General features: G+C 52.2%; 2 protein-coding genes across 2 annotated transcripts in view; one reads left to right on the top strand and one right to left on the bottom strand.

Moving 5' to 3' along the window:
* PDE6D (phosphodiesterase 6D) overlaps positions 1–2,098 on the top strand; it is a 45,485-nt gene extending 43,387 nt beyond the window's left edge. Inside the window, exon 5 of the mRNA XM_082631325.1 lies at positions 1,504–2,098. Within this exon, the coding sequence (XP_082487451.1) occupies positions 1,504–1,585 (82 nt within the window). The 3' untranslated portion in view covers positions 1,586–2,098. The remainder of the gene's footprint in view (positions 1–1,503) is intronic.
* A 13,823-nt stretch (positions 2,099–15,921) lies between these two features.
* PTMA (prothymosin alpha) lies at positions 15,922–20,952 on the bottom strand. The gene is made up of 5 exons (XM_082629834.1): positions 20,768–20,952; positions 17,860–17,931; positions 17,515–17,608; positions 16,933–17,006; positions 15,922–16,666 (listed from the first exon to the last, which is right to left on the bottom strand). The coding sequence occupies exons 1-5, from the start codon at positions 20,810–20,812 to the stop codon at positions 16,619–16,621; spliced, it is 333 nt and encodes a 110-aa protein (XP_082485960.1). The 5' UTR covers positions 20,813–20,952; the 3' UTR covers positions 15,922–16,618.
* Positions 20,953–21,346: the final 394 nt, after the last annotated feature.

The following is a 21,346-nucleotide window of genomic DNA, read 5'->3' on the forward strand; positions in this document are numbered from 1 at the left end:
ATATAATATATATTAAGTCTATACTAATTTGCTCCCTTTCCTTACTATCAAACTTCTGGTACTCTGTACTTTGTTTGAATGTCCTTCATTGGAATCTGGCAAAGTCCTAATTCTGTTTTAGAGGATAATGTTTGGTTATAGTTTTTCAGAGACTAACTTACAATTTTAATAGATATGCTTCCAGCTCAAAGAATAATTAGTTTGTCCTTTGTCCCCAAAAGTCAGTCAATGACTGCCTACCTACCATTTTTCTCTTGGGAAAAGATTTTAATCTTTTAAAAGCTTTAGCAATATTGCCTAGTAACAAATTATTCACATAGATAATTGTGCAATATTGGATCATCTCTTTAAACAGGTCCTTTATGAAAGCCACATTGAATTTGTAAATAGAGGTTATTTATTTTATAAGTCTTGAATAGATTTTTAATTTGTATAATAGTAGGTATTTTTATATTCCATCAACCAGTCAGATCTTGAGTTCCTTATTTTCCTATTTTATAATTAATTACTAGCAAGAAGATATCTGCTGGATATTAATTACCCTGGGAAAGTACAGTGTCATATGTAGCAGGGCATTTTTTAGATTTTATTAACCATTGTTTGACTTATTCTTGTCCAGGCCTGATTTCTTTCAGGTATGAACACCACTAAGTCTGTGATAACATATTTAGGTTATTTAAGTTATGTCTTACTTTTTAGAACCCCAGAGTAGTACCACTGTTGCCTTTAACTCAGTACAAGAGTAGTTTGATTTGGAAACACTGAGATAACCACCAAGAAAAATGAAATTGCACACTGTATACAATACAGGTGTATTGTTTGGGGTTCTTAAGCCGTAAGCCATAGAAACTGACTCTGGCTTACAGGACAGCGTTGAAAGGGTAGGGCTGAGACCTGAGAAACTCTGAAAGATGCAGGTGGCAGAAACTGTGGATGGTTTCCTCAAGGAGTAGCTGTGGGAAGGATCTTGCTCAGGGGAGAGAGTCTGATTGGCCCAAATTACATCCTGTGCCCACCCCTTTGCCAGGCGAGGGCGGGGCCACTTGGTTGACCCATGGACTGGAGATAGGGTGGTTCCCCAAGAGAAGAACAGAGTGCTGTTACTCAAAGTGAGGAGAATAGATGCAGGACAGGCCAACCCACAGCTGTCCACCAGAGTAAGTTTTATAGGAAAAAATATGTCCGCAGGTTTCCATGTGAATCAGAAAGTCAGTCATATTTATAGGCACCCCTGTGTGCAAAGCACTCTAAGGGCCTTAGGTATCCTGTGGATTAAGACATGCTCCCTCTTATGATTTCTGAACTTGAAGAAGACCTACCTAGTCACATAAATGTCATGTTAGACATCTAACCCCATATGGACACAGATTTTAATATCCCCAAGCCAAGGTTATAGGTGAGTGCATGTCCACAAGCCCAGCAGACCCAGATTGAAACCACTTTGTGGAAATGAGATCTGTTGTCTAACACGCTCACTCTTTCGCCCTCTCTTCTTACTTGTAGTGGAAATGTTATCATAGAGACAAAGTTTTTTGACGACGATCTTCTTGTAAGCACATCCAGAGTGAGACTTTTCTACGTTTGAGAGAAGAATATGTGTGCATTTCAAGAATTCATTTTTTTAGGGGGAAGGAGGAAAGTGTTTACTTTTTTCCTCTATACATTTGATTTTTGACACTTCCACCCCTAATTCCCTCTACGGCAAAACCCACCTGCGGCCAACAGGGGACCAGCTCTGTGTAGGTAACCAGATGGCTTTTTTCTCTCAAGCCACCATCTTCGACTGACCAGATTAAACTCCCAATCCCAGACCAGGGCAGAGGGCACGCCTCAGCTCCTTCTTGGAGTAGACACGGGGACAAACACATACCACAAGCTGTTCCCGTCACCCTCCCTGCCTCCTCCTTGGGCCCTGCAGGCAACACATCTTCCTTTGGCCCCTGGTTTTGGAAAAATTCAAGTTCCTGACCCACATTTAGTTTTTTTCCTACCATTTCTATTTCATACATTCTCATACATTTAACTTGTAAAATAGACTGTGATATTATTGTTACATAGTGAACTAAAACATATAAATTAAAATATTCCTATGTCTTTAGCATGGCATTGCTTTCATCTCTCCTTTTTTTGGAATGTGAACCTGGCTCCATGATGGGAAGAAAGACATTTAATAGACCAGACCGTAGGATCACAGCTATATTTTGCTCCAGAGATCGACTGATAGATCTTGTGGTTCCTGAGTGCTTCAGTTGCTGCTTTCCAAGAAGGTACAACATACCTGAACAAGACCCATGACCTTGACATTTGTCTTTTAGGTGTGATATTTCGTGGTTCTCTTCCACAACATACATGCACCCTCTGCTTGTTTGTACTGTTTTTAACTTTTTCCCTTCTTTTATAATGTGCATTTGTTCAAGAGACTTCCAGAAAGGTTAGAAGTTCTAAGTTGGTAGAGTAAGGACCCTTATTCCTAAATGAGAAACTAGAAGTTACAAAATGAAGAAAAGATCTCCCTAAACTCAACTGGAGAGCAATGGGAAGGCATCTAGGATGGCGTGGGATGCTGAGAGGCCTTAAAACCAGTGGTCAGAGGAAGCCCATGTGGCAGAGAAGTAGTTATATCTGCAGTGCTTCCAAGTCTGACAATAGAAAACTAAAAAGGGCTCTCTTTCAGGAACTTACCTCTGAGCTACCAGCAGCCTTCACTGTCCTTTATAAAATACCAACAATTAAAAGTTTTCTGGTTCCTCCGGTAGTAAGGTCTGAGGCCAGAGGAGGGAAAATACACCGAGAGATGGGCTCTCCTTGGTGTAGCCCCTGCTCCTAGATTCCTGCTCTTCTTCCATCTGTTACCGCAAAGGGCCTGTTTGCATATGTGGGTGGGGAGGAGAAGCAGTACATTTTTAGTATACTATCACCATCTTTCAGTGATGACTCCATTCTTCACATTAGATCTGTTATCTTCAAAAGCTAATTTTTAAATACCAAAGGTTGGATTTAAAAAAAAAAAAAAAAAAAAAACAAGGTAAAAGTGAATCAAGCTTTTCTTTTGCTTTCCAAAACTGCCATGTCTTTTCTCAGAGTGAACCTGTCTCCTTCCCTCTTCCTGGACTATATCTTCTCCCCAGAGTCCCATCAGGGAAGGCTGTCAGGGGCCTGGACACATTCTGATGGAGAAAGAACTTCCCAGGGAAGGCTTCGCCACCCGCTTAGACCTCCTTCACTGCCCTTCTCCACTCACGCACCCAGCCAACAGTCAGGGACACACTTCTTTGCTAGCCACTCTGAGAAGAACAAAAGGAATCGTAGTCCATTCGTTCTTAGAAGCTTGCCATCTCTCCAGGTACATGTGCTCAGGCAAAATTGCTCATTTTATCATGAAACAAGCAAGACAAAAGAAGCGTGTGCTTCAGGCACAATACTGATCAAGGGGTTCCAAGCGTGGGTGGGATTTGAGCTGATGGGGAGGATGGCTGAATGCTATGGTGGGAGGAGAAGGGAAGTGGTACAGGCCAGGGAAGAAGTCAGGCAAAAGGAGATGGAGGACACGGGAGCTGCAGGGACCAGGGCCCTAGGTAGGTTAAGGTCAGCCCTTGTAGGGTGGGTGTGGGTCCAGATACCTGAAAATCTGGAGGGTTTGTGGATATATTAAAGGCTACAAAATGTTATTGGAAGGAGAAGCATACAAATCAGGCCTGGCACAGTGTACAGCCACTGGTTCTCAAACATTTATGGCACCTGCCCACACCCAGAGATTCTGACTCAGTATGTGTGGGTCCCAGAAATCTGCCTATGGAAGCACCCCAAGTGATTCTGCTACAGGTGTTCTGTGGACCGTATTTTGAAATACTGGTAGAGGCATTTAGTGAATATTAAAGACATACCTGTGTACACTGGTGGCCGTAAGATAAACTGAGATCTCCAAGCATGCTTAAGGAACAAAGGGTGGTCCCAGTTCTGACCTATGCCAGTGAGGGGAAGCTTTCTGTTGCTCAGGGCAATCAAGAGGAACTTTAGAGTCTTCAGAGGAGAAGACAGAAGAATCCCAGGCAGCATGGCCTTTGAGAAAGACTTGGGAGAACTTAGAGAATCTGTCAAACATAGATTTCTATTTAGAGAGTTTTGGTTAAGGTTTCCTGTGTGATGTGAGTAAACAGTCTCGTCCATCTTCCCATCTGTGTTACTGGCCAGTGTGCTGAGTGACTTCTGTGATGGAGCACATGGGGAAGCACTGAGTCTGGCCCTGGTTGGGCATGAGGGGGTGGAGGAATCACAGTCTACCGAAGAGGATCTAGCCACATTCAGGCCACACTTACAGGCCTGTTATGTGTATCAGGAAGATGTCGTGTGAGGCACAGGCCTGCCTTTCCTGAGCTTTGTCCCTCGTTGAGCAATTATAAGTGCCTGCCGTAAGAGAAGGACAAGGTGGGCATTTAAAGGAAGAAAAGATTGCATGCAGTTCAGAAAAATCAGGAAAGCCCTCTCTCCTCTGGATCCTTCAACTCTCGGCCTACAAAATATGTTCAAGTTGCCCTAAAAAAAAATAAGCTTTTATAAATAAGGCTTTCCTTCAATCCCTCATGGCCTTCAGCTCCCGCTCCCTCCTTTTCTTTCTCTACAGATCCAAACCTTTCGGAATCGTCTCCACTCACTCTTTTTTTTTTTTTTTTTTTGCGGTACGTGGGCCTCTCACTGCTGTGGCCTCTCCCGTTGCAGAGCACAGGCTCCGGACGCGCAGGCTCAGCGGCCATGACTCAGGCTCAGCGGCCATGGCTCAGGGGCCCAGCCGCTCCACGGCATGTGGGATCTTCCCGGACCGGGGCGCGAACCTGTGTCCTCTGCATCGGCAGGCAGACGCTCAACCACTGCGCCACCAGGGAAGCCCTCCACTCACTCTTTACACCCCCTACCTCTCATTGACTCCTCAACCCACGGCTTTGTGGCTCTGGCCTGTGGCTTCCTCTCCTTCGAGGCATCAGTGAACTCCACTGAGCCACTGCCCCCGTCCAGTCCTTCTTGCTTTATCTGCTGGGACTCTGGGAGCCCCTTTGCAGGCTCTTCATTTTCTTCCAGCTGCCTTGTCCCTAAAATGTTTGTTGGTGGATTTGAGATTTTTTTTTTAGCTATTATATATTGAGAAAATGCTTGTGCAAATTCTTCTTCCTTTTTTTTTTTTTTTTGGCTGCACCTCACAGCATGCAGGATCTTAGTTCCCCAACCAGGGATCAAAGCCATGCCCCCTACAGTGGAAGCTCAGAGTCCCAAACACTGGACCACCAGGGAATTCCCACTTGTGCAAATTCTTTAAGCATTATACATTCACTGCATGCATATTTATTGAGCACTTTTTATGTACCAGACACTTGTTGGACAAGATGAGTGAAGTCCCTACCATTAGATTCTAATGAGAGGAGACAGAAAGCAGATAATTTTAGATAGTAATCAGTGCTCTGAAGAAAACAGGACAGTGCAAGGGCAGCATGTCTGAAATGAGGAAAGAAGTCAGCATTCAGCTTTTGACCCCAAAACAGGATTGACAAGTTCCCAGCAAGCCAACAGTCTGGAAAGCCAGGATTTACTCAAAGGAAAAGATTTTTTAAATTCCTTAACCTATCATCAACAAAGTAAGAACCAGATGTGCCACACTTGATACTACAAAGGACTCAGGGTATGACAGGGAAGGCCCTGCCCTGTGGGGGGAGTGACAGCCTCCCCTTCCACCCTGTGAAGGATGGAGAGGAGGAAGCAGGGCAAAGAGGCCCAGGGCTGATGTCCTCGCTTTCCTCCACCCCTCAGGCCTGGATGGAAAGGCTGGATAGAAACATCTGCCCAGGTGTGGGGGAAAGATGAGAACTTCCTAGAGGTTAGTGGGGAGGGTCGGCTGCCCAGCAATCCAGTAGACGGGGGCCTGTTCACTTAGCTTCATAACCATCTCCCCTATAGTGTCTTCCATCCCTACCACCCCGGCCGCAGTTCCTATATCCATCTGGGGCCAGCCCAGCTGATGGCATGGCCTCCCCTTGTGATTTATCCTTCACAACCAGAGAGCCCCAGGATGTGCATCTGCTCACCAATTCCTGGGTATTGTCGAGTTTATTTTTAGAATTTCTTGCTAGTGACCTGGTAATTGTTTTGCAGCATTCAAAATGCACTGTTAAAATGGTCCTCAAAGTGAAAACATTAAATGGCTTAGCAGTTCTTTTTGGTGCTTTTATTTGGTCTGAAACTGAGCAGCTTCAACTATAGCTTTGAATAAACTGAGGGATGCAATACAGTGGACTGAGAAGCAGAAATCTGGTAAATATATTTGGTTCCCAAACCATACACCAAGGCACCCCAGGGCACTGCAGCAAGTTCACAGGGGTGCCATAGGATCTTTTAGTTTTTAAAGGAAATGCAGTGATATGGGACATCTGTCTTACACTGCTCAAAATCAACGTGAACAGGAAATGAGGGGAGTGGTGTCCAATCTGATTCCAGGTTTGAGAAGCCGTGCAGTGCCCAACAGGCACACACACTCCATTAGTAAGTCACTGTGATGATAAATGAAATAAAAATATTTTTTTCTCTCAGTCTATGTGGCTTTTGTTTTTCCAAAATAATACGACAGCTACTAAGTTAGGACGTAAATACTTACTAAGTTGTTTGGACCTAACTCCTTAATAAGTAGACTTGTTATTTGTTTTGACCTGGTTGCACTGTGAAAAAAACTGCTGAGACACAGAGATTCCTGTGAACGGAGAGCATTCAGGGATCCCTGAGAAAGCCCTTAGTTGAAAATCATGCCTTTCAGAGGGTTAGAAACACACAGGCAGGGACTTCCCTGCTTTCCCAGTGGTTTTCTGTGCTCCCAACCTCGGGGGCCTGGGTTCAATCCCTGGTCAGGGAACTAGATCCCGCGTGCGGCAATGAAGATCACGCATGCCACAACGAAGACCCAGCACATCCAAATGAATTAAATAAATAAATTTTTTTTAAAAAAGAAACGAAACCACACGCACACAAACATCACTGACAGCAGTAGCGTCAAATGCATATTGGCCACCCAGCTCTGAACTCTCAGACAGCCTTTGGTTCCATGGAATGCTTTTTTTTTTTTTTTTTTTTTTTAAATTTATGTTGGCTACTCTGTGTGGCATGCGGGATCTTAGTTCCCAACCAGGGATTGAACCCAGGCCCCCTGCATTGGGAGTGCAGAGTCTTAACCACTGGACCACCAGGGAAGTCCCCCATGGAATGCTTTTATTTTTTTTAATTAATTTATTTATGTTATTTATTTTTGGCTGTGTTGGGTCTTCGTTGCTGCACGCGGGCTCTCTCTAGTTGCGGCGAGCAGAGGCTACTCTTTGTTGCGTTGCGCATGCTTCTCATTGTGGTTTCTCTTGTTGCAGAGCTGGGGCTCTAGGCGCACAGGCTTCAGTTGTTGTGGTGCATGGGCTTAGTTGCTCCGTGGCATGTGGGATCTTCCCAGACCGGGGATCAAACCCATGTCCCCTGCATTGGCAGGCAGATTCTTAACCACTGTGCCACCAGGGAAGTCCCCCACCATGGAAGTTCCCCACTATGGAATGCTTTTAAATTGTTGCACTTGTTGAAGGAAATGTATTCAAAGTAAAAAAAAAAAAAAAAAAAAGGGACATTTACTCAAATTTCTTAGAATGACTACATAAGTTACTTGGTTTATTCAAATCATCCCCCAAATAACTCCTCAATTACAAGAGGATAAGCAAGATTATTGTCACTTGAATGTTTCATATATATTATAATTATTACTTTTGTGTTGGGCTAAAGTGTGTATTTTGAGCTATACAGTACGCTGTCTGAATGGTGCACAGGACACCCCTGTATAATCAAGCCGTACATGACTGGTCTACCTATTTACAGAACTGGAATTTCATTTCACTGTTTTATGTTATTACAGAAGCTGATAATAGTCATTGGTTTTCTTTCATGGTACATTGTTGGTCATACGTATTGGTTACTTGGGGCCCAACCCTTGGCCAGAATTGTAATCCACATTATCTCTTCTGGCAGATTGTCACTGATTATTACTCTTTTAATTGGCTTGTATTCAGCAACGATCTATAATGCATCTGGTAGAATTAGGCTAAGGTTTTTCTTGGAGGGTTCACATTTACTTAAAAGTAGACGTTTTATGATATTGAAATGGTTTTATGACCATAGTGATCCTCAAGCATTTCCAGGCTCAAATGATATCATTATGGCACAGAATTCTGGGAGCTCAGTTGTGGATTTGGTGGCGTTTTGAAGGAGGCACACAATCATTTGCAGAGGAAAACCTTGCCTCTGGCCACAAACACCTCCTCCGCCTACCAGGGAGTCAAGTAGCCACTGGGAGTGCCCACTGAAAAATGTCATTGCATAACAAGAGACTACCATTCAAAAGTCAAGGGACTTCCCTGGTGGCGCAGTGGTTAAGAATCCTCCTGCCAATGCAGGGGACATGGATTCGATCCCTGGTCCAGGAAGATCCCACATGCCGCAGAGCAACTAAGCCCGTGCGCCACAACCACTGAGTCTGCGCTCTAGAGCCCGCGAGCCACAACTACTAAAGCCCACGTGCCACAACTACTGAAGCCCGCTCACTCTAAGGCCCGTGCTCTGCAACAAGAGAAGCCACCGCAATGAGAAGCCTGCGCACCACAACGAAGAGTAGCCCCTGCTCGCCTCAACTAGAGAAAGCCCGAGACTAGAGAAAGCCTGTGCGCAGCGAGGAAGACACAACACAGACAAAAAAAAAGTCAAGTCACTGTTGGTGATTTTGGCAGGCGCCCCGAGCAGAGCAGGAAAATAACAGAAAGCCCACCCACCTAATACTGGGACACATTTGGTGCCAAGATCAGTTAATATTCTTTCTTTAAAATGGATTCAGACCTCACTGTCTCCAAGGAAAGGAATGAGCTTCTCCTGGGGAGAGATGCTCACCGCGAGGCTGACTAGTAGAGCAGCTCACCAGGGACAGTGTTGACAGAGGGGTCAGACTTGAAGAAGCCACTGTCACTTCCTCCCGCAACTGGAACCCACCCTTCCTCAGCCCCTTCAAGGCTAGGTGACTGCCCAGCATCGCTATCCAGCAGGTCACGGCCCCAGGCTCCAGTGGAAACCACAAGAGTCAGACTTGGGACATTGGAGGGAGACTGGCAAAAAGGAGAGAGAATAACTATGTGAGAACGGGTAGAAGTTTTCCTAGGGTACAGAATGGCATTGAAGCTGAATTTCTATGTCAGGAAAGTACGTACATATTTTGTGAATCTTGATATATAGGGTCAAATGCTTTCTAGAAAGGTTTGTACCAGTTTCCACCCTTTGCTGTCCCTCAACCTACTGATACCAGTCACCTCCTGAGCTGTGTTGACAAAGGGCACTGCCATGAGCACAGGGCCTCCGACCACCTGACCACCTGCAGCCGAGGGAGCCTGCGTGAGGCTCGTGCAGGCCTCTAAGAGCCAGGCTGTGGAACCGCTTCCCAAGAATCCTTTCCCAAAGTCTGCTTAGTTCAGCAAATATTCCCTGAGCCCTGGTGATGGTCCTTGTTGTGCAAGATCAGCTTTTTCTGGACATGACTGTCCTTCAATATGTTAATAGGCTTTCTGTGAAAAAAGTCCAGGTCAAAAGAACTTGAGATGAGCTGCATGCTAAACCTTATTCTTGGCGACTCCTTGGTATATTAAAAACCTAGTGAGTTCCGTGGAAAGAAGACACTTTTTAACACTGTTTAGCCCAGCACTTATCCAAACAGGATATCACCCCTCAGGCACAACTTGGGGCAGAGAAACAGCTGGGAGGCACCAGGCTGCATAAAGATGACGGGTCTCACCTCTTATTCAGGAGCCTCCCAGAGCAGTTGAGTTAGTTCAATGAGACTGTTTGGTTATGAGGCACAGCTGGGAACACTGGAAGTTCAATGAGTCCCTGGGAGATCAGAGGACCAGAGAGTACTGGGCTTAGAGATGAGGGAAAGGGGCGCTCCAGGCTGGTGATGCAAGAGGGGCAGCTCAGATGACCCTGGGCCCTCCCTTCCCCCCTGGCTGGGAATGAGTGGAGCAGTACTCTGCAGTCCTGCTGAGAGATGGACAGTGAGCATCACAGCCTCTTCTGAGGCTGATTCACCTCCCTCTGTTCCCTCTCAACCTGGAAACCACACCAGAGAAGCGATCCCCCACACGTATGTGCTCCTCCCTCTTCAAGCTGTCTTTGTTCATGGAGGCCTGGTTGGCCTTGGAGACTGGAACCTGGAGCCCTGTATTCTCCTGTTTCCTAGTATGACTCAGAGACCACAGAAAACCCACCCTGAACCAGCCCAAGCGAGGAAGAAATTTACTGACTTGTATAATTTAAAAGTCCAGAGATTGTTCTAGCTTCAGGCATTGCTGGACTCGGGCTCAAGCGATGTCATCAGAACTTAGGGTTCCTCTTCCTCTTGGCTCAATTCTGCTCCTATCTGTGTGGGCTACAGCCTCAGCTTCTCACTCAGCTGCCTAAGTTCAAGGCTCAGGCCCAAGTTTGTTCCCTACCCAGCAACTCAATCAAAAATCTCAGGGCTCACTCTGATTGGATCAACTTGGGTCGTGTGCCAGCTCTGAGCCAATCAGTAGGTACGGGGGGGGGGGGGGGTGGGAAGGCTTCAGGTACTGATTGGCCAGGACTGAGTCACATCCTGCCTGTGGGGCTTGATTAAGATTGGGGGAGAGGAAATTCTCCAGGAGGCAAACTGGACAGTTTCAAGAAATTATTGCCAAGAGAAGGGTGAAGGCTGCTGGTGGCAAAAACAACAGATGTCCCCAGTACCTTCTGGAATTCTCACCAGCATCTGCTTCCTGCAAGGGATCTGCTCCCTGCCAAGAGCCTCACAGCTGGGCCCCAGCATGGGTGCCTGTGAAATGAGCTTGTCTCAAATGACCACCTGGCAGTTCTTGTTGCCATGGGCAGCAGGCTTGATGGAGAGCTCATGAGGGCATACACCCTTCCAAGCTGGGTTCTTGGCTATGCCCAGGACTTCACGGAATCCACACCAGCCACTGGCTGCTAGGCCCTCTCCATAAATAATGCACATATCATTCACCCAGTATATAAGGTCAATGTCCCAGGCAGCCTTAGAATGTTTCAGCCGCATTTTGTAATTTGAGCTTTCATCACCTCTCTGAGCTCAGACCAGACCCAGGCTGAGGTCTCTGGAGAGGAGGTACCTGAGGACAGCCCTGCCCTTGCTTTCAAAGGCTTGAGGTTGGGAGGGACAAGCAGCCACACTGCAGAACTGGACTGCCCCCAAGTAAAGCTGTTACCGGGCTTTTCATCCTCCTGAAGCAGCTTCCACCAGGAGGGAACTACAGGGTGGCCAAGGGCCTGAGGCAGGCAGGGCTGGCCTGCATCCAGGACACAGGAAGCCACAGAGGAGGCTGGACATCAGGGCTCTGGTAGGACTGGATCTAGGAGGGCTTTGGGCCCCTGGGCCAGCAGTGGAGCTGTGGAGAGGCGACTCCAGATGCTGACACTCAGGTCTGGGGCAGACTGGCAGGCAGCTCAGAGTTCCACGGAGTGCAGCTGGGAAGCCCCGACCCCCACCCCGAATTCCAAGCAGCTGAAGGCCCTAAGGCTGCACTCAGGGCAGCAGCCACTGTGAGCCATCCTACCATAGGGCCCAGAGACAGCCAAGAGCTGGGCCTGCTCAAGGAGGGTGTTCTGCACACGAAGCCTTTGAACAGAACTAAACAAGAGGGAACCCAGGAGTCCAGAACCCAGGGGTCCAGAACCCAGGGAAGGTCCATGGCTCCACAGGAGCCAACCCTGGCCTCAGCTCTGGCTCTGTCTGGGGAGGCCTGGGGTCTCCCCTCCAGGAAAAGAAGGACCAGACCCCTGAGATGGCCCATCAGCTGCCCAGAGGGAAGGCTTGGGAAATGAGCACTGACTTTCATGTCTGACTGAGGTGCCAGCAACAAAGAGGGAGGAAGATCATGTTGTTGGGGGCTGGGAGTTGCTGTGGCTGCGTTTCCAAGGTCCAGGGGCCACTGAAGCGCTCTTTCCTGGACTGAGCAGAACGCAGGGGAGCCGCATGCAGTTCCCTATGCCCACCAGAGGGCGCCTGTTCCTCACAAATCTTCCAACTTGGGCTCCTTGGGCGCCCTGTCTTTGCCCTTGGAGGGGACGTTAGGAGTAGGATCAAGGTGACCCTGGACCCTGAGGGTCCCAGGTAGTGATAAGTTGTGTACGAAGCTCCGGACTAGAGAAAAGTGGGTTCTGCTGAAGGCAACAAGGGCTGTTCCAAACCAAACCTTTGGAGGTATGAGGCAGTGCAGATGGGAAAGGGGAGCTTTCCCGGGAGCTCAGCGCAGACGTGAGACCCTCAGAAAGGCAGCTCTGGGCCATGGCACATGCCTCACGCTCTTATTCCCTTCCTGCAGAGGAGGCGATAGAGGCCCAACAGAGTTCAGTCACTTGCTCCATACGAACATGGCTGCACGTCTGCGTCTGGACAGGGCTTCTGTCCTCCTTTCTGGGGCGTTTGGGGGTTACAGTTCCAAACTGGGTTACACCTGATCCAGCTCCATATGTCGTCTGTTATGTGGTCTTCCTAGACCCTTCCCCTGCCTTAGAGACCGCCTCTAGGCCCCCTCTAGGGCCTTGGAAACATCTGCAGGATGAGCCACCCTGGGCAGCAGGACAAAGAACATCTGGTCTTGCCTCAAGGGGCCAGCAGCCCAGCCTGGCAGGGCACGTGGGATGGGCACACAGGGTCAGAGGGTCCCTGGTACCATAGCCTTGGTCTGGCCTTGACTCAGCAGTTAGAGGACAGCTCAAGGGGACACAGGCAGCCTGGGGCCTCCACACTGCATCCTCACTGCACACTCCACCGGCTCCAGCTCCTGTGAAGGGCGAGGCCCTCCCAGAACACGGGTGCCTGGCAGAAACCACAAGTGGGGGAGAGACGAGGTGTGGAATGCCATCCCACCACCAGGAGGTGTCCTGCTCTGTTTTTCCTGCTCCTCTCCGGATGTCTGGAGCCTAGAACAGTGCCTGGCACAGACAGAGCATTTGGTAAGTAAGCGAGTGGAGGGATGAATGAACAAGTGAATGGAATGGACAGAATCCTTACTATGTGCAGGAAAACCCGGTGAGTAAGAAGTGGCCCCTGACCTCAGTGGGCGACAGCCGAAAAGCACACAAACAGGTAAATATACAAGCTGACACTGCTTATATGAGAATTGCTGTGCAGCCAAGGAGAGAACTGGGGACTAGGGAAGGCCTCTCTGGGGAAATAACGTTAGTACTGAGGCCTAACACAGAGCAAGTAGTGAGAAGTCTGGGAGCAGGCATTCCTGGGGCGGAAAGAGCAAGTGCAAAGGCCCTGAGGGAGGACCAAGCTTGCCCCGGGCACAAGGAGGCTGATGTGGCTGATGAGTAAGGGAGGCCGGGCACCAGGCAGAGGGAGAGGTGGCCCTGGTGTCGGAGCTGTCACTTACTGGGAGGGACTGTGCCCAGTTTGGTGGGCTCCCTGGTGTGACTAGGCTTGTCTCTTCTGGCTATGCCCTCGCCCTGGCCCACTGTGTTCACACCTCAGCCTTGGTTACTCCGGCCTGTCCAGACCTCTCTCCCGCCCTCCAGACCTGTGCACACAACAGCCTCAAACACAGTGAGGCCACCACGTGGCGCCAGACCTTCAGTTCCTGCCTCTTTCAGGTGTGCCAGAGGGCTCAGGCCTGAGCCTGGGATCCTTGGTGGGAACTGCGTCCAACGTCCAATTAATTCATCCCTGAATCTAGACGCTTTACCCCACGTGATTACCCGGTTCTCTACCTCCCAGCACCTTCCCTTAATCCAGTCCCCTCCCCAACACTACCTCCACAGATGTCACTTTAGTGCTTCCCAGGGAGTTTTCCTATTTAAAACCTCCATGCTTCCCCAAATCCTACCTCTGTACCTGGCTCAGATTGCCTGTCCCTGCCTCTCCCTTTTGCCCGTGTGCCCTCTGTGGCCTCCTGAATCAGGGCTGCCCACGCACTGCTCCTCCCCCACAAAAAACACCCCCCCACACGCATCTTTTTTTCATCCTCCTGACTCTTCCAGCCTCAGCGTCAGTGCCACCTCCTCCGGGAAGCCCTCCCTGCTTTGTCAGTTCCGAGCACCCGTATCAATGGCCCATCTTAAGGAGTTGTAAATGGATACCTGGTTATTAACATTTGCTCCCCCCCATTCACCCCCCCCCACCAACTTGTCTTGAAGACAGTTGACTCCTTAATGCAAGTGGTGGGGGCCTGAGAGGGAGGGAGAAGGGTGTAGATGAAATACCCCACAATGTCTCCTCCCATCAGGAGGCGCTGGGGTCCCAAGGGCTCTCCCTTGAGATAAAGCAGTGCGCCTGCACCCCAGCCAGCTCAAAGGCTAGGCAAGGAACGCCACGTGGCCAGTGTCAGAGGGCAGGGGTGAGGAGGGAGAGTGTGCAGCTTCTGAGTCCCTACCCCGTCCTCTGCCCACAGTCAGCCCGGCCTGCAGGACAGACTCGGGTACTCCAGGCTGAGGACAGTGCATTCAGGAGGGACGAGGCAGCCAGGGTCATCCAGCCGGCAGAGGTGGGTCCTGCAGGCTCTCCACCTTAAAATCAAAGCAAATTCCAGGCTCCCCCAACCCTGGGGTTTCAACCCTCCCTGACCCCTAGAGAAGGCATACCACACACCATGGGTGCTTGCAGGGGGCTTCAGCCCATGAAGCTCATCTGTGGACCCCAGAAGTTTCTTAAGAGTGCTCTGAACAGTCACCTCTCTCCCTGAGGGCCTGAGTTTGAGGTCACACTTCCTCCAGTTTGCTCTCCTGACTCACTGCTTACCTGTCTTATCAAAACAGCTCACCTGGGGCTTCCCTGGTGGCGCAGTGGTTGAGAATCTGCCTGCTAATGCAGGGGACGCGGGTTCGAGCCCTGGTCTGGGAGGATCCCACATGCCGCGGAGCAACCAGGCCCGTGAGCCACGACTACTGAGCCTGCGCGTCTGGAGCCTGTGCTCCGCAACAAGAGGCCGCGATAGTGAGAGGCCCGCGCACCGCGATGAAGAGTGGCCCCCGCTTGCCACAACTAGAGAAAGCCCTCGCACAGAAACGAAGACGCAACACAGCAAAAATAAATAAATAAAAACTCCTACCCCCAACATCTAAAAAAAAAAAAAAAACAGCTCACCTACCACCCCTGTGTTTAAGGGGTAGGGTGCTGCCCCCCGCCCACCCCCACCCCCCACCCCCAGACACCAAGGTATTTGTTTCTCCTGGAGATCAGTTTGGAAAATGAGGGCAAGGCTGCATTATTGCCCTGGAACTATGTCCTAAGAGACCAGAAGATACCACATGTCACCACCAGGGGGAGCCATTCTGTGGCCAGCAAAATCCAGTGAGGCCTTTGAGGTGAAGGGCCAGCTACCAGCTGCCCACACTGGCAAGTGACATCTCTGGGATCTTTAGCCCTGGGCTCACACACACACACCACCCCAACCCCTGGTTCCACAGAGGGCAGCCCCACTCATAGCCCATTCCCCCAGAGTGCCTGGAGATGTATACACCTCCTGCCAGGGCAACCAGGTTAACATGGCAGCACCCAATGACAGGGTCCTGAGAAGAAGCTCCCAGTACAAATCGGTAAGAAGGGACCAACCTGGTAAGTGGCTCCCCTTCCAGCCCATAGTCCCAGTGCTCCCACCACGCCCCACCAGCCAACTGCAGCTCAGTCTTACTAGCATGGCCACCCACCAGACCCTGCTGCCCAAGGGACACATCTCCCCCGCCGCGACTGGTGTCTTCAAATCCACTGTCCCCAGGAAGGACAGCTGGGCCACAGTTCAAGATCCCCCCCTCTTCTCCTTGCCCCCGAAACCAAAAGAAGAAAAACAGAAACCAAAACAGAAAAACCAGGCTTGAGACAGCTTTGTTAGAACAACTCAGCAAAATAAAATTCCGGTTTATTGTTGGACAACATTGTTTCACACATACATCAAACAGGCCAAAAAAAATAAACAGCAACTTCATAGACAAAAAAAGGAAAAAAAAGAAACCTTTTATCTTTGGCCTTTTTAACCATCTCATACAAACCAACTACTTATAGTACAGCTAAGTACATACACAAAAAAAGTTACTGGAATGCTCGGAATAAGATTGTTTTTTTGTTGTTGTTTTTGCTTTTTTTACAAGGTTTTTTTTCTCCTTTGAGATTATAATGAACATGGTCACACCACAAGTAAAGTCAGAAGTAGGACAGAGAACGCTCCGAAGGCTGGTTTGGTCATCCGAGATCATTAAAAATGGCTGACCCCCTAACAATATGTACAAAAATATAAAATGTAAATAAAAAATACAAACAAATTTTCCTTTTTAAAGTACTTTAAGAAAAAAAGCAGGGCCTTGGAAGTTTTGGTTCTTTTTTCCTCCCCTGTTGCAAATTCGCGTTGTGGTTTTGGTTGGGTGGTGGAGAGCGCGTGTCATCTGCGGTGGCGCTGCCCGCAGTGGGCGGGCGGGCAGGCTGGACTCTCTACTCGAAGGTGACCACGTTTAGATTCTGAGACGGGAAGTGGAGGGTGAATAGGTCACGGTGGCCTTTTAAGTTTAACTTTTCCTTTTTTGCTGTCTAGTCATCCTCATCGGTCTTCTGCTTCTTGGTGTCAACATCGTCATCCTGGGAAGGGAAAGATGGTCAAGGTCCCTTTTCAACCCACCAGGCCCACCCACCACCTGCCTCAGCTCCTGCTGGCAGAGCCAAGACAGGCACAGGCAGCCCCAGAGGCCTCTGGGAGGCTGGGCCCATGTTCCTTCCTGTTCCTGCTCAAGATGAGAAGGGACCACCCACCACGCCAACTCCAACTACTTCAGTCCCATCAGCCCCTCCAGCTTTAGTGCCTCAGACCCCAACCCTCTCACTGCGTCAAGCCAGACCAAACCCACCTCGTCATCTTCAGCTGCCCGTTTGCCTGTAGCGGCCTCAGCCTCCTCATCTTCATCTCCATCCTCTTCCTCACCTGAAGAGAGTAAAGCCCAGGTAAAGCACTCTGCCTTCCTTAGCCAACCAGGGAGGGTCTTGGTACGCTCCCACGCAGTGGCAGCCAGAAACGGGGAGGGGGACAGCAAAACTACAGCTCCTTGGGCAATCTCCCAGTAACAGTCTTGGCAGGATGGAGTGCCCCTGATCTGTCTCTGCTGCCTGACAAACTGGGCCGTCAGGGTACCCACACTGCCCATCGCAGACATCTTGTCTCCAGAGAAAAGAAGGCGCAAGCAAAAGCCAGAGAAGCCAGACCAACTGATCAGTGTGTGGACGGCACTCTCCAGTGGGAGTGTGACCGTGGTGTTTGGGGCACAGCTCCACACCACTAACCTAAAGCAAGGAAAAAGATGCCGGCTCTGCAGGTGCAAGCCCAGTTGTAGGTGGTCCATTCGATCTGCCCCCCTGCGGGGAGCCCCCAGTCCCTCCCCACTTGCTAGAGGACAGAAAAAGGTACCCCCCAAAAAAGAGACAAAGCTACTCACCATCACCTTCCTCCTCCTCCTCCTCTTCCTCCCCACCTTCCTCCTCTTCTTCATCTACCTCATTGTCGGCCTCCTGCTCCCCATTTTCCTCGTTCTCCTCGACAGAAAACAGACCAGCTTACGGACGAGGACAGAACATCCCTGCCCCATCCCTTCTTCCAGACCCTGCCCAATGCTTCTACAGACCAGACCACCTAAGACACGCCCCCTGAAGCTCCACCAAGAGGTCCTGACACATAACTGTCCAAGGCCTCAGCACCCCCCCACCCTGGATTAAGCCCAAAGTCTAAGTAAGAAATCTCAGCCAGGAGCTGCTACGGGGTCATGTCCAAGGTGGACACTCACAGCATTTCCGTTAGCAGGTGCCTCTCTCCCATTCTCCGCCTCCTCCACAACTTCCTTCTTCTCTTTTAAGTCCTTCAAAACGGAAAAGGAAGCCAATCAGTCTTTTGGGCAACCCAGGGCTGCCAAAGGAGCCCAGGCCTTCAAGTACGAGGGATGCAGTGCTGATCTGGATGTCCAAAGCTAAAAGCTGAATGTTACAGGTGGACGGAGCACAGGATAGTGAGTGTCAATGGTCAGGATTTCGTCCTACTTCTCAACCCTTAAAAACAAACACACTTTTAAAAAAAGGGCCCACGACGGCTGTTCCCCCTGCGGCTTTACTCATGCTTCTTAGGAAAGGAGCCATGTGGCACCACAGCCCGAAACCTGTCTGGCCGGGCGGACGAGCCTGGGAACACTTCACTCACACACTCATCACGTACTTGTTTCCAACGAGAGGGAGCTCCGCCTCTCACAAATCCTTCTTGGAAGACACCAGGTATGTGCCGTAAATAAATAAGGCAATGGGGGGAGGGCCCTGACACTGCGGGAGTCCTCCCGTGGGTGGACTAGCCTGGGAAGGGGATGGGAGGGAGCTAACCGGCAAAACCGGGGAAGCAGCCTCACCAGCCAGAGGCCCCGCAGCCGAGCTCGAGCTCCAAGCCCTCAGTAGCGCAGGACCTGGCAAGCGCACGGGTTTTTGTTTTTTTTTTTTTATCTGAAGGAACCGGAATCCCACCAATCCCTCCATACCCAACAGCTGTCCCAGGAGGTGGCAGACCGATGCCTGGAAATGGGCGCGGGCTCAGAGGACGCTCTCTTGGGCCCGAGAGAGGCCTCTTGGCACTCAGGCGCGCCGCCCGCAGCGCCCTATTTCCGTCCCTGCCTCTCTCGCCCGTCCGCGGGTCAGCTCTGTGTCCGTCGGACCGCGCCTCGCAAGGCGGTCACGGCCCGGGTTCCAAAGGGCAGCGCCGCCGCGGACACTCCGAAGCCCCGTAACTTTCTCAGCGCGGCAGACTCCGCCGTCATCACAAAACAGACGTCGAACGGCGCGGAAGCGGAGGGCGCTCAGCCGCCGTCCTGCGAACAGCCCCCGGGCACCTGCCGGCCCCGTCCTCCAGCTTCTCCCCGTGCAGCCCACAGCGGACTCCGGCGCCGCCCGCTCCCGCCCCCTGGTGGCCGGAGCCCCGGGGAGCTGTGGGGGCGGGGAGGTCGCGGTGCGCAGGCGCGCACCCCCGCCCGGCGGGCTTTGCGCGCGGGCCTCTGCACGCACCGCGCGCGCGGAGCACGTGGCCCGGAGCAGCCGAGTGCGCCCCTGACCCCGGAGACCCGGCGCCCGCGGGCGGCAGTGGCACCGCCGAGCGCGCGCCAGTTGCTTTCCTGTCTTTCCCGGCCTCTGGACGCCCCCGCCGCCTCCCCGCGCAGGCCTAGATGCGCGGTATCTAAGTCTCTGCATTTGGCGGGCAAAGTCCCGCGGGAGGCTGCCCCGAAGTCCGCGGGGCCTTTTCAGTCCCACAGCCCGAGGCCGTCGGAGACGCACTCCACAGGGCTCTTTATTGCTCTTAACGGGAAATCACCTTAGAGGAAAGCGAAAGCCCGCGTTGGGTAGGGCTGATCCTCCCCTCCAAACTAGTTCCCGGGCTGGGCCCAGAGAGGGCCGGAGGGAGCCCCTGCGGAGATCCGGGTCCCAATCTCCGCTCCTTCGGGGGAGTCGCTCCTGGGAAAGAACCAGAGGTGACGCCAGGGGTACAGGGGTTAAGGAGACGCCAAGGTGACTCGCGCCCGTCCCTGCAGGGTCACTACAGAGGCGCGGACAAGGGCCGAAGGATAAAAAAGCGGTCCCTTCTGAAAGTACCGTGCTCCCGCCGAGGGCGGAGACACTCCCCGGGGCAGGCAGCGGGACCGATGCGGCGCGCAGGAGCGGAGCTGCGCCAAACGCGCAGGGCCTCAAAACCGAGGGCAGTGAACCCGCAGCACCGGGCCCCAACAGCCTCTGGTGCCCAGTTCGACCCCGCAACAAGCCAGTCGCGGCCGCAGCTTTTGTTCGCCCGCGTAGCCTCCGGAGCAGCCGCAAATACGGTGCCCCCGGGCAGCCGCGGGGGGCGCCCATCATCGCCCCGGCGCGCCGCTCCTTCACTTTCCGTTTCCTCCCCTCCGGCGCGTGGGCTCGCCTCCTCCTCAGTCAAGCCCGGTATTGCTGGAGAATTACTGAAGCTGGGCGGCTGCTCCCGGCACACTGCCCCCCACCCCGGACGCCCACCCCCACCTCCCCGAGGGCACCCAGGGCAGAGAAGACCTTCACACCTCCGTGGAGACAACCGACGTCGCGACCCGCCGGCGGGCCGGCCCACTCCGCCTTATCAGAGCTTAGTCCAGATAAGCCTCCTCGGACCCACTACAAGGCGCGAAACGCGGCGGTCCGGCGCCGAACAAAGAGCAGCGCCGCCGGCGGGCGCTCGCCGCGGAGCCGCCACTTCCCGCAGCCGGTCTGCGCCCGCACACGCGCCCCCCCCAGCACTTCCGATTCCAAACGCGCTGGAGTTTCAAAGTTATTTCCGTGCGCCCTGCGGGCCGACGACCCCCAGCCCGGCCCCTATCCTCCCGCCGCCACTCAGACGAGTCACAAACAAGTTTCGAGAGCCGTGGAGCAGCCTCCCCTCGAGCCTCTCAGCCTCCGCGCCAGCCCCTCCGGGTCCCTGAGGGCCCCCGGCCCACTCCCCGACGGGCATCACGTTTGCCCGCGGTGCTTCCCGCCCCCTCCCCCGCAAGCACAAAGAGTGGGCTGCCTGGGGGCCTAGGCTGGGGGCGGGCGGGCTCCCCGCATAAGGGAGCAACAGCGGACTCGGGGTACCCAGGTGCCGCGCGCCAAACACCGCTCCGGTGGTGGCGGCGCGCGAACCCCAAAGGGGCGGGCGGCGTCTAACCTCACCTTGGTGGTAATTTCGGAGCTGGTGTCCACGGCCGCGTCTGACATGATGGGGCACGCCGGTGATCCGATGCACGGATTAAAAAGAAAGCGGGAATTCGACGACTCTGGCGATAAAGCTGCCGGAGCCCGCGGCGGCGGAGGAGGCGCGCGGCGGAGGTGGCTGCGGCGAGCGGGGAGCCGGACACGGGAACAATGCAAAGATGGCTTTTCAGAGCAGCCAGTGGAGAACTCACGCGGCGCCAGAACCTTTAATATAGATTAGTGGGCGGCGCTCGGCCTCCCTTGCCCGAATACTATTGGCTTACAGCAGGGAGCGGGCGCTCACTCATTGGCTCGATTCCGAACAATGGGCAAGCATGCTTAAAGCGGCAGTGCCTTCGTGCGTCCCGCGCTGCGCAGTCGCCGACCGTACTGTCATTCAAGGCCTGAGTTTGCTGGGTCTCATCGGCACCAACGCCGTGGGGGAGGGGCGCGCGCTCGCGCTCGGGGCGCGCGCTCCCGCCGCTGTTTTGCTTGAGGCTGCTGACGCAGAAAGCCAAAGCGCGGCAAAGCTGCGCGCCCAGCCCCCGGTCCTCACCC

Source organism: Mesoplodon mirus (assembly GCF_964341445.2).
Source record: "Mesoplodon mirus genome assembly, chromosome: 8".
NCBI lineage: Eukaryota > Metazoa > Chordata > Mammalia > Artiodactyla > Ziphiidae > Mesoplodon > Mesoplodon mirus.